At 42.4% G+C, this 12386-nt stretch overlaps 7 protein-coding genes across 7 annotated transcripts; 2 read left to right on the plus strand and 5 right to left on the minus strand.

The window, feature by feature from the left end:
• Positions 1–744: 744 nt before the first annotated feature.
• On the minus strand, positions 745–1858 carry SS1G_06338 (predicted protein; the record flags this gene model as incomplete). Its single annotated transcript, XM_001592049.1, has 4 exons — positions 745–869; positions 1217–1313; positions 1514–1731; positions 1789–1858. 4 exons carry the CDS (start codon positions 1856–1858, stop codon positions 745–747), a joined length of 510 nt encoding a protein of 169 aa, XP_001592099.1.
• A 960-nt stretch (positions 1859–2818) lies between these two features.
• Positions 2819–3342, minus strand: SS1G_06339 (predicted protein; the record flags this gene model as incomplete). The annotated part of the gene is made up of 2 exons (XM_001592050.1): positions 2819–3064; positions 3118–3342. 2 exons carry the CDS (start codon positions 3340–3342, stop codon positions 2819–2821), a joined length of 471 nt encoding a protein of 156 aa, XP_001592100.1.
• Positions 3343–5055: 1713 nt separating this feature from the next.
• On the minus strand, positions 5056–5181 carry SS1G_06340 (predicted protein; the record flags this gene model as incomplete). The annotated part of the gene is made up of 1 exon (XM_001592051.1): positions 5056–5181. The coding sequence occupies one exon, from the start codon at positions 5179–5181 to the stop codon at positions 5056–5058; it is 126 nt and encodes a 41-aa protein (XP_001592101.1).
• Positions 5182–5508: 327 nt separating this feature from the next.
• Positions 5509–5892, plus strand: SS1G_06341 (predicted protein; the record flags this gene model as incomplete). The annotated part of the gene is made up of 1 exon (XM_001592052.1): positions 5509–5892. One exon carries the CDS (start codon positions 5509–5511, stop codon positions 5890–5892), a length of 384 nt encoding a protein of 127 aa, XP_001592102.1.
• Positions 5893–6291: 399 nt separating this feature from the next.
• On the minus strand, positions 6292–7581 carry SS1G_06342 (hypothetical protein; the record flags this gene model as incomplete). Its single annotated transcript, XM_001592053.1, has 1 exon — positions 6292–7581. One exon carries the CDS (start codon positions 7579–7581, stop codon positions 6292–6294), a length of 1290 nt encoding a protein of 429 aa, XP_001592103.1.
• A 1210-nt stretch (positions 7582–8791) lies between these two features.
• On the minus strand, positions 8792–10686 carry SS1G_06343 (hypothetical protein; the record flags this gene model as incomplete). The annotated part of the gene is made up of 3 exons (XM_001592054.1): positions 8792–8797; positions 9016–9884; positions 10146–10686. 3 exons carry the CDS (start codon positions 10684–10686, stop codon positions 8792–8794), a joined length of 1416 nt encoding a protein of 471 aa, XP_001592104.1.
• A 786-nt stretch (positions 10687–11472) lies between these two features.
• SS1G_06344 (predicted protein) lies at positions 11473–11904 on the plus strand (the record flags this gene model as incomplete). The annotated part of the gene is made up of 2 exons (XM_001592055.1): positions 11473–11644; positions 11783–11904. The coding sequence occupies 2 exons, from the start codon at positions 11473–11475 to the stop codon at positions 11902–11904; spliced, it is 294 nt and encodes a 97-aa protein (XP_001592105.1).
• Positions 11905–12386: the final 482 nt, after the last annotated feature.

Here is a 12386-nt window from a genome sequence, read left to right on the forward strand (position 1 = left end):
AGTGGACGAGGGACTTCAATATATATAATTCGGGGCGGGGTACATTGGTTTCTGTTAGGGTGGGTATTGAGGGTGGTATTCAGGGATTCGAATTTCGAGTGATTCTCTCAGCATATAATCTTTCAATATGGGTTGTGGTGTGGTATAATCCAAGCACTAATTGCATTTTAAATGGAGGGGAATTGTTTGAATGGAAAGGTTGTTCGCCGGGTTCTTCATTTGCTGATTCTCGTGTGAAAACTATCCCGCATTCTTCAACTACCTAGTAATTATCATCTTTTGCTTTAAATACCTTCCGTTCTAAGTACACCTAGCATCATTACTATTAATTATCTCTTTCTTTAGGAACCAGGAGGAAATCCATCTATGAACTTATCTCCCTAATTTCTCCACTCTCTCCAACTCCCTCTATTCTACTGTCTTCATCACCACTTTGAACAGTCTTTCTACGAGACTGAGAACCTGAAAGATTCCCTTTGACGCTCTTCACTGACTTAACATAATGCACTCCCCCCTTCATACTTTTAATGCTCACACTTACGCCAAGTTTAGGCGTCTTTGGTAGATCGCTAATCCTCGACGCTTCTAGTGTTGATGGAGAATCAAAATCCTTCAATAAACTCTAATGAAATCCTGGCTCTGTGTTGGTGTTTCCAAGCTTTGTGTTTGCTGTTGCTGCTCCATGGATCATTGTGCGGTTTTGCGAACAGATTGATCAGGTTTAGGAAAGAGCTTTTTGAAACTCTAGGGTCGAAGTGGAGGTTCCTCGTGAGGGATCGTACTCCGTACATCATCTGTCCATGCACTTTCTCTTCTATTATTCACTATCGGTTCAACTCGATCTTCTTTCTTGTCTTCCAATCCCGCGTCTATGTATTGGTCATCTTCAAGTGATGTTATATCTCTGTTTGTTGTGATTGACTTAAAAGAAATCGAAACACCGGGAATAGTAATACTTTGACTTTCCATCGACATCATACTTATTGGTGAATATACCTGTTCCTCTTAAGATATTTTTTCATCACTATTTCTAGACTTTTGTAAAATATTTGGGCAATTAGGGAAAGGTGTAAGTCCACCTCTGACTTCGAACTGTAACCAAGATTCAAGACTTGATGCCTTTTGGTGGTTTTGAGGATTCCATGCTGGGTATTTTTGTTTCATTTACGGCTCATATCTATGACTGACTTGTTTTTTGTGCATTTCCTTTGCGTACAATTCGTGGAAGCGATTATGCTCTCCACTATCGCTACAGCTGCCTGTGTCGCGGTAATGGTTGCGTTTTGAGATTCTTGAGCCTCTTTATTGGATGCCTAAGTCTTCTTAGCTGTGGAACAGGGATAGAAAAATAAGTTATGAGGGGAAAACGACAGATGCAGTGGCTCCCGCCTTTGAAACTTCTTGCTGTAAGATTCAACGTTAACAACTCTGTTCCAACCTATTTAGCGCTGCTGCGCCCTTTTATTAATACTATTTTCAACAAATCCATCTCACTTACCTACAGTAGACTGACAGTAAATTGTGCACTTTGCATTTGTTCAACTGCTCTCGCCACAGCCCAGCTGGCCGACGCTTGTATACTTGAAATCGCTGAACTTGCACTACTCTCAACACTTGATGAGCTTCCCGAAGCAGCAGCAATCAATTGACTAGCGCTATTGTATATTTGTCGCATAGAATCCGAAGCTGATTTTAATGCTTGCTGGGTGCCCTCCGATGCAGATTGGCGTGCTTGTTGTATAGATTGTGAGGCTTGTTAAAATGCTTCTCGAGAAGCCTGTGATGCACCTTGTTCTGCCTGCGAACAGTCTTGCGGAGTGGTTTGCCCGCGGAAAAGTAGTGTTGGAGTGACGATCATGTCTTGAGCACTTAATGGACTGCTCTTCGTGTCAGACAGAGAAGATACTTTTGGTCCATTTCCAAAGAAGAACGCTATTTTGTTTACCACTGAGGTAGGTGTATTGATTAGATGATCTTTAACTTTTGTGCAGCTCTGGCTGGCAGGTACATAGCAAAATGAAGATTAGTGCTGCTTCCAAGCTGCTGAGTCCTCAAATCTCCACGGAACTATAATCTGCACTCCGATCTGGACTATAGTGGAATGATGGACTTCCATATCAACCAGTATAGGAAAAGATATGAATTTGATCATAATGTACTACTATGCATACGAATTGGCATGTGCTAGCATTGTCACGTCCGTAATCTGATGCACTTAATGCAGGAGCATTGGACGATTAAATCAACTAATTTTAATCTAATCACAATAATCATTTATCAAGTCTAAGAGATTTAATTCCCCTCCAAACAAAACTCACAATAAAGCGAATTGAAGCTTCTTCCGTTACAAGTTCCAAGTGAAACTTTTGACTTATGCAGTCAGATCCCCATTTATATGACAATATGACCAACACATTTCGATACCACAATTCCGATTTATCTTCAAATTGTAGTTTTTAGAACATTAATACCAAGTCGCGGCCCTTCACATTCTTGGGGTAAGTGGTGAAATTTCTCGGATCAGAAAGCAATTCCCATGATCTGAAACAATCACCGATGTAAGCTCAACCGTCGTAACTCAGACTGACCTCTGGCCCATCACATTCCTTCAAGCAGATGTTAAGTCTTCATAAGCCAACTGCGTGAAATCGATCTTTACAAATAGCAACAAAGTTTTACACCAACCCCCTTTAACGCCTTCTCAGTGTCCCCTTGACCCCGAACTAACCATGCCGTGAAAATTTCTTCAGATCTCAACTCCCTTTGTAGTTCTATTTTCCTACATTCTTTTTCCGTGCTAGACCAAACCTCAAAGATCTCAAACTTCAGTCGCATGTGACCATTCATCCTCCAGTCCCTTCAATCTTCCCAAGAATTCCGTCCATGACTCCTTCGCTACATCAGAATCAAATTGAATGGTAATATTCTCACTTCTCCCATCGTTAACTCTCCCACCCATAGCATCTGGTGAATCGATTCCACATTTCTTCAGCTCAAACGTGTTTCCAAATGCAGTCTCAACTTGGTTGATGGCACGAGTGACTTCCTCTAAGGTCTTGAATGCCTAAGAATGATAAGCAGCTAAACGACTACCAGTGAGACAATAAAAAGACTTACAAAGGTACGACTAGGACAATCCCCTCGAGCCTCGCCATTCTTGATCACAGTAACTCTTAGATGCCATATCGGAGTTTTTGCCTCTGAATTTTGCTTCCAAAGTGTATGAGCACCCGCATCTTCGTGGGGAAAGGCAACCTTTTGCCCGTTACCATTTAACTCAATAGAGCCTTTATCGCTGGTATTCATAATATCCGAGTATCCTCTCATTGGTGCTGGACACATGATTTGTGAAAGTGTTTTCGGTTCAACTTGATGTCGCAATGCTAGGTGTGAAGTTGATTTTTATTGTGTTGTGAGTACTGTTGTTGGTGATACCTGATGAATGTGGTGGTGCAATAATTATTCACTGGGTGCCAATGCCTTATATATTGTGCAGACGCTTTTATCGATGTGACACGAGAACTGAAGTGATTTTCGAGGTTCATGATCGGGATAAGTTCAAATGACCAATCGGATGGTTTCACCGTGGCTGGATTTTGTGTCATCACACCACTGGTCTTACGGGCACGTTAATTTTTGTTGTGCCTGTTTGATGTAACATGATTTATGCACATATCGCCTGTTTTGAATACACCATCGCCGATTGAGCTATCCAATTATGGGACGCTGACGACTTTGCATGGCAGGGCAAGTAGCCGCGGCTGCATCGCTTTTTGTCAGTTCTAAAAGAGGCAGAAGCGACATTCGCACATAACAATTTTTTTTGAAATGTGTATCGAGTCATATGAAGCCTTGTAAGTCTCCATAAACTGCAGTCTACAATTTTATATCTGAAATCGATGTAGGATAGTTAGGTGAACATGTTCTTGACAGCAGAATCTGAATCTAGGCATAACAGCGCGCCATTCTCCGCAAAGCTTGTGCGATGTTCCCAAAGCTGTCAGAATGCACCAAAATGTTAGACTTTGGAGCAAGATTGATTACACCTCTCATCTTAACTGATTGCTCACATTAATTGATGCATGTATGCGTGTTATTTTTTCTGTTGATGGATTGAACTCAAATGTGAGCTTGAGGGATAACCTGGATGGGAAGAACGGCGAACAGATTAACCTTACACAATCACGATCCCCCCTAAAAGTACGAAATGAACTCATCGACGAAGGGAATCACCATCATCAATCGATAACCCATTGCATTTAGGGTTAGGGTAATTTTGGTCAAATGATCCCTAAGCTTCAAATGCTTATTTCGTTCTTTTCCATGCCCATGAAATAACACTCAAGCTTCGTCAGTAGCGAATCGCTATGGAGAGAGGGGTTTTTTCTCTGCGGCTTCATATTTTTGGCAGGATCAACTGTGTAACTTTCAATAAATTTCAATTGAATTTTAACTGATATATGAAGGGTCAATTTGTGTTATTAGTGTGCCACATTTTTAACAAAGCTAGAAAATGCGGCGAGACAAACAAGGTTTTTTCTGTCACCTTACCGCGTACATTCACATTCACATTCACACCTTCACCCCTCGACCTCCATTCTTCCACGATCAGGACGTATATCCATTGCATTTATTCTTTATATACTGAGTTTCAATGTTGGTGGCACTATGATTTTATGTTTTAACGAAGTTGCGGAAATTCATGCTCCGAGGGCTTTGTTTACATTTAACAAAACTCCATGGTCATGAAAGTGCTGCATCTAAGATTCCATGGCGAATTAACATTATCACTGCAGGACTACGAGATTGGCTTTAGCAGTTGTTGGGAATTTACCAATCTGTTTTTTTGTCTTTGTTTTGAGCCTGTTCAAGAAATTCAAAATATATGGAGAACAGTGGGAAAGAAATGTATGAACATATCATATCTAATCATCACCACGGAGAACAATGCTTTCCATCATCAGTATAAATACAGTTCACCCGAGGATTATGTAAGTAATTGCTCCACGTTCCCCAAAGTACCTAAAAGCACAAGTTAATACGGAATTTTTAGAATCACTTTGCGTCTTTGACGAAGGGTTTTACAGAGCTTGTGGGCACGTAGTGACGAGAGTCAAACAAGTGGATAATTGCCGAGAAGAGAATCAAGATCCTTTTCTCCATGATCAAACTCTTGGTCATGGTTGTGGTACCTATCACTTCGTACAAGCTTCGATCCTTCATTTCTTATGTCCGTTCTGCGCTAATGCCGAATACAATGCCCCTAATACATGGAGATCGGACAGGAATGATGAAGCACTTCTCAGAATCGACATCGAACCTCGTCATCAGTACTGGACCGAATACGTTGCTGAGCAGAGATAGCTTTTTGCAAGACAAGAATCTTTAGAATTCAATGCCCGAGCTGCACTCATCGATGTCCAAGACTTTACACGGCAGTCTCCTAATGGGGTTCCTGATGGTCCGGAATACGAGAGAATCGGCTGGGCGTTCATCGAGCTTGAAAAAATGCGAGGGTGGTATCTCGCGCAACAAAACTACCACCCCGGGCAATTAGGAAGTGGAATACCCAGTGTCGGACGTCGATATCTCTTCGATGAGAAAGATGTCAATCCGGAAATTCTTGCGCCAGTTCTTTTCGCCGATGCACCACCTGATGAATTTTACGGTATCTGCCGGCTTCTTTTGAGTGATCGCGAAGCTTGCGGACCCAATGGTCTTCGTCGGGTGTTCTGTGGCGTTCATATATACCATCATGATTGCATTGTCCCTTGGTTCAGGGAAGGCGGCGGCCAACATGTGACATGTCCCACCTGTAGAGCAAGAAGGCATCTCCTCCGCCCACCAGTTCACGAATGGCAGATTCCACGCGTGCAAGAAGAAGGTGATTGATCGCTTTAGTAGCCAGTTAAGTCAATTTCTTTTCCACTCACGACTGTGATGCACATAAATGATTAATGTTAGAAATGCCTCATCAGATTTCTTTATGATTTCCACCACTTCTACAACTTAATATTAATTCCACTGCAAAATATAATACCCATTATCTTAAGTAAGTATCTTCCCAAGTCTGTTTCAACCCACTAGCTCCTACCCAATGCATGCATGAAATCTTATAGTGACCAATCGCCATATTTTCAATTTGCTGAATCTGTGATTTTTCGGTCTATGTGGCCATTCTCAGATTGGCATATCGAGTTCCCGTAAAATGACCATGTCATAGACATATTAGAATTTGAGCTTGGAAAGGATACTAGAACGAGCAGCTGATTCCATCCCATTCAAATATCACTAGTCAATAATAACCCTCCACCCATCACCAAGCGTCTCATTATTTGGACTAAGTCCTCCCCAAATCATAAATTGTTTCGTGCCCGTCATTGAGCTTCCAAAATAACGTCTACCAGTCCATGCCCCACCTTTCTCTTCATCCCCACCGACCTCTATTCCACTGATTTCGAGACGGGACCATTCCCCCACATGACTTTCTACGCCAGGTAAATTCTCTCGTACGACGTCTTTCACCTTTGCACCTGAGTATTGCACTGAGGGGAGCTGATGGACCCAAATATCCGAAGAATATTCTCCGCCGTCGGATCCTAAAGCTAACAATAGATAATCTCTGCCATTTCCAGTGGTAATGAAATTTAAGGCTGCATAATCGCTAGAAAATGGTGTCTCCACAGATTTGCTCGATCCCGTATCCAATTTCTCCCATTGGCAGTCAATTTTGGGAATGCCCAAAGAACTATGAGCCAAATCTTTAGTCACATCATCTACTGTACCACCGGTAGGATACTCCAAAAAGTGTATTGACCCCCGGAGGCCCGAGCCTTCAGATACCTCTTTACTACCGTTAAACTTCCATAATTTTCCCTGTCCACAAGCGAGATTGGTTCCGGACCTCGGTAGCCCTAGTGCATCTGGGAGCCTGGTCCACTTCCCTTCATCCAAGTAAAACACCCATACATCATTCGAAAGCACGTCATCAGATGATTTCCCCCCATGGATGAAGATTGCAGATCCATCAGGACTCGATGTGCTGATATGATCCGACCTAGAAAGGGGAAATGTTGTATGTGGAGGAGGATCCAGGAACGACCACTTCGATGATAGTGGGTCAAAAATCCACAATCGGCCATTCTCTTCCAACGGCTTAAGGTTTTGCTTACCAGATGAATATCCATTGCCGCCAAAAATGAAGATACGGTTTCGAGCAACCGTAGCTGAATGGAATATGCGAGCCGATGGTACAGGCGCCTTGTTCAATTCCCCATCTCCGACTGCTGGTATTGACCGTAAAAGTGCAGTTGTGTTATTCTCATCGGTTGAGATGTGAAGCTCATGCATATCATTGCCTAATTCCACAGATTCCAGATCCTCGGAACCACCAAAAATATATGCTCTATCACTAATCACTGACATTGTATGTCCACATCGCGGTAATGCATCAGTGGTTGTGACATGTTCGAGGTGTCCTTTTAGAGGTATTGTCGGTTTGGATAGATAATAAGCAGCAATTCCTCCTTCAATTGCAGTTTCGACACCATATGCAGCAGCTGTTGCAGCAACTGGTTCCATAGTGAATTATCTATGTTTTCTCGTTGAGAAAATAAGGATTTGTTCTTTCATGTCATCTTGATGAGCTGTTGTTCAACTTCTAGAGCTGCCGATGATCATGACGTAATGATCATCACGAGGAATTAACTACAGAACGAGCCTCTAATCACTAAAACCACACTCGCTATCGTAACACTACCTAGTTACTCCAACTCAATTGATAAATACACCTAGACCTCGATAATCTCCTATCTCAAGCACTGTAAGGGATGCATCAACACATTCATATCCCGCAATGGTGGACGAGACTCAAAGACCAATCTACTCTATAAAAGACATAGCTCTATATATAGCCAGATTGACACAATATTTAATAGAAAATATATCTGAAGCTTTAAATGATTAGCCTTAGTCTATCAGTCATCATTCTTGACTCCATGATTCCTATTAATAGATTAACCAGCAGGTATGAGTAACCTAGTAAAAGACCGGCTAGGGTACAGGACTACAATGAATATAATAAGACACAATATACACACAACTTCTCATGTAGCTATTTTTAAAACAAAATATACCAAACTGGCATGTCCCGGCATTTCAAGATATTCCAGAAACTTGGGGAGATTGCCTTTCATAAAATGTACAAAAGTATCGTGAAGTTAGAACCATGCTCGAACGTCATTCCATAATGATCTTTCCACAAGTATGTCACCCTGTCACCAATTATATTATGATTTATATTGATACTGTACTACTATAAATTATACTCCTCATTCATTCCTCTAAGAATACCTAACAATGCAAGCGAAGCCAAACGAAATGAAAACAGACGAAACAAGTAATTCTGCCAAAAGCTCCTAGCCGCGTCGACAATTCTCCTCCGCCCCTCTCCCCAAAAATGCTATCGCTGGCAGCCCATACGCGCTCAAAATTCCCTACCCTATTCCCAAGCTCAACAGGCCAAGTTTTGAGCCCCGTTTCTACTTTGTATTATCAATATTCGACGTCTTGCTTTTCTTGTCTCCTTCCTTGACCATAGTTGTAACATGACTATTCTTCAGATCCAATCAAAACACCAGGCTTTCCCCTATTATTTCCCCTGGTCTTGTGATTGTTGTGATTCGAGATTTCAGAAAGGTATTATCAATAAAAGTTCTAAAACTCTCAAGATACAGGAAAAGGTAAAAAGAGACCTTATTCGTTAGATCTTAGGTGCTTATCAATGTTGTTCCTACTCCTGAAATTTATTAGAAACGTGTGCCTCGTGGAAACTTAACCTGGTGGGGAGTGTATTTACTTTTGATTTTCATGTCGCCTTCCAGTGTGTGTAATAGTGGGCATCGTATCCTCCTCGTTTTCGGAGACATTCATTCTTTTAGATACGGATTTCTCATCATTTCCTTGGGTCAGATAAGCCATGCCCAGCCTCGGAGAAGATTGCTTTCTGGTACGTACACCAGAAGGTTTTGATTGGTTTGAGATTCCTTGTGTGGGCTTACGGCGACACGAGCCGTCGTCAATATAATCCCCTACTTCTGATGTAGGTTCAGCCAAGGAGATTTTTGAAAATTGACTTCCAGAAGGGGGTTGATTTTCTCCCATGGCAGTTCCGGGGACAAGTGTTGATTTGTCCATCCCTGCCGCATTTGAATGGGCGGTCTTGGATTCATCATCAGCATTCGTCCCTGCTGGAATTGAATGGGGAGACACAAATCCAGGCTCAGTTGTATCTAAGAGCCTCTCCATTTTCTCCAAAACATCTTTCACCGTTGTGACAGCACCAAATATACCCCCTTCTTCAGTAATTGACTCAACTGCACTTTTGTGATGCTCATAGACACCAGCAGCACACGCATCTTCTACCAGGACGCAATCAAAGTTGTTATCGTTGGCATCCCTCATCGTACTCATTACACAAACGTCCGTTGTTACACCGCAGAAAATTAGGTTCCTGATCCCCTTCACGTTTAGCATGAGCCGAAACTCTGTGTGCTGAAATGCACTCCGACCGGGCTTATCAATGATCTGCTCATCCGATCGAGGAGCTAATTCATCGATAATTTCGTGGCCTTCCTCCCCGCGAATAAGGAGACGTCCTAGTGGGCCGGGGTCACCAATACCAAGGCGGTTCCCGTTGTTTCTTGAGCGGAAATGTTCGCGTTTGGAAAGTGTTGACAGGTCAGATCGGTGGCCTTCTCGCGTATGGTAAATAGTGAAACCTTTGGCTCGGCAAGCATCGAGAAGTTTGCGAATATTAGGAACAATATCGAGGATTGGTTGATTGTCAATACCTTGATTTTTCAGATATCCCTTGTCGGAGGCAACTGTAGTAAATTAGTATTAGTAGGATCTTTAAGATACTGCTCATTTTCAAGGTAGATTCATTGAAATCAAAAGGCTTGGGGGCGCAATAGTCCTATAAACATGCTTCTCCAAGGTACAAACAATGTCGTAGTGATAAGTGATTTTCAGGATCTCCAAACTCATGTACGGTATGCAGTCGATGTGCATTTAAAAACAATCATAGAGCATCTCTTACATCGTTTCCACCCCCAAGGCGGAAGAGAAGGGAACATAAGACTTACAATCTTTCTGCATGTCGATAATGACTAGCGCAGTGGTGTGTCTTTGGAATGACTTGTCATGAGGCCAATCGTAAGGTCTGGCACAGATCTGTCTGGTTTCTTGGTAATTCTCCACAAACAGATCGCTCACGGTATCAATGTCCATGAGTGCCGGCTCAGCGGAGCGAAGATAATTTTCTGGCGATGACATTTCGAGGGTTTGGTAGTATTTTGGTTTCGAAACTGAACGTGCTGGGTTCCGATGGAAGTTGAGGATTTTGGATAAAAGAGAAGATCTTGATTTTGTAGGTTTGTTGTTCGCTACAACAACTGCCGTTCCTGCACGAGATTTGATTTCGTATTTCAACTCATCGATTTCGTCAAAGATTTTATCAGAAGCCACTGATGCATCGCCGTTGGTACAGATCTTGGAGAGAATTTGGTGAGGTTCAACAATTGGAAGAATGGTGGATGAGTCAATCTGAATTTTGATTGAGGAGGGAAGAACTTGTGAGGGAGAGAGAATTTGTTGGCAAACATTAGAGCCCTTTGGTCCTTCCATTTTGAGAATGTTTACATAGGTGAATACGGTAGAAGTTGACAATTCAGGAAATCACGAGTAAATAGATAAGGAAGGAAGGAAGCTTTGATACGCAGAAAACGCCTTATAGCCTGCAAACAACAGATGAAGAGATAATGGAGGATAAAGAAGTTGAAGGAGAGATAGGTAGTTTAAGGAAGGTATTTATTAATGTATAACTATATCAGTTTTGCTTCATTGATTGATGTATTGATCTGACAAACTTCTTCATTTTGATAGGATACTCCAAAGGTCCGATCATGTACTGTCTGCAGGTACAGGAAGACCTTGTTCTGCCACGGGTACCTACAAATATTGCGGGGAGTTCATGAGAACATGGCGTAAGACTTCAAGTGAGGCAATCATCAATGACGGCTCATTGCAGGGGGAAAGCCATGCCCGCTTTGATTCAATTCACTACGTATGATCCTCCGTGGAGCGTCAATAGAATTCAACAAAGCCTCAACATACTTCCTTGAAATTGTATCACGACGTCCTGATCCTTCAAGTCAGTCGTCTATTTGGTGAGATCCTGCACAAGCCTGCTCCCCTACAGTGCAAAAATCCGGGGTAGTACATGCGGGAATCTTGCAGATTCTGGAATGGGTGTACTAGCCCAGCCGATGTGTTGGTATCACCCAATTGTAGATCAATGCAGGTGGCACAAACCAGAAATTCGGATTAGTGTGCAATGAGTAGGAAGGGATAAAAAAGAATCATCGAATGAAATGCTGGGCGGTGTGCAGCTTCCCGTCTCGTTTCACCACAATGAATAATGGAAAAGAAGAATGGCGCTGGGTCTTGCGCAGGTTCCATGTAGATATCCGACGGAAGAAAAAGCCTGCTGAAGCAATTCCCTTTTCCTCTTCCTTTTTCCCCGCGGCGATGAACCTTGTGGGGCCGAGAAGAGACTGTGAATACCCAAAGCGTCGAGAAGAAAGTTCCTCGTCCAATCTCACCAGCTAGGTAGCTCAAGTCAACACGCTCCATGTTGAAGTTAGATATTGGTCGCCGGGAACATTGTTGGTAATCGCCTGAATCAGAGGCGACGGGATCAAAGAGCAAATGTTTCGTATAGATCTCCAACACATTCAGCGCGAGTCATTGCGTCTAGTTGGTGCCGATGAACAGACGATGAGACTCGGCCACCTTCGGTCGGAAGCATGCAACATCCCTCTGGATTTGTTTGAAGACAAATAATCAATATTTTCCTGCAATTGCATCGTGTTACCAGAATAAAACTCTATCATATCTCAAATCTAGTTCACAACTCTTCGCAATTCGGACTTCAAGGATATGGAAGCTGTCTCTTTTGATGTTAAATGGGCCTTGGATCGTACGTCAAGACTAGACCACGTTATGGCATTTGCGCTGTGTATTGTTTGTAGATTGAGGGGAGCGAGGAAGTGATCCGATTTGAAAGGAAAAATAGTTTAACCAAGATCTCGGGCAATACATGTTCATTCGTATATTTATATGCAAGCATCCATGCAAGCAAGTTAGAAAGCCGAGGAAGTCAGTTGTAGTACGTACCATATTTTGTGCCATATCACAAGAAGAAAAGGAATCGTAATGAAGTTTATGTTGATGAACAGCGGAATAAAATGCCTAGAAAAAGAAGTTTGATGGAGAAAGGCTTAGAGATAAGCCTAAAAATTATCCCAGTAATGTTTGCTCCGGAC

This window comes from Sclerotinia sclerotiorum, genomic scaffold (assembly GCF_000146945.2).
Source record: "Sclerotinia sclerotiorum 1980 UF-70 scaffold_8 genomic scaffold, whole genome shotgun sequence".
In the NCBI taxonomy this organism is placed as follows: domain Eukaryota; kingdom Fungi; phylum Ascomycota; class Leotiomycetes; order Helotiales; family Sclerotiniaceae; genus Sclerotinia; species Sclerotinia sclerotiorum.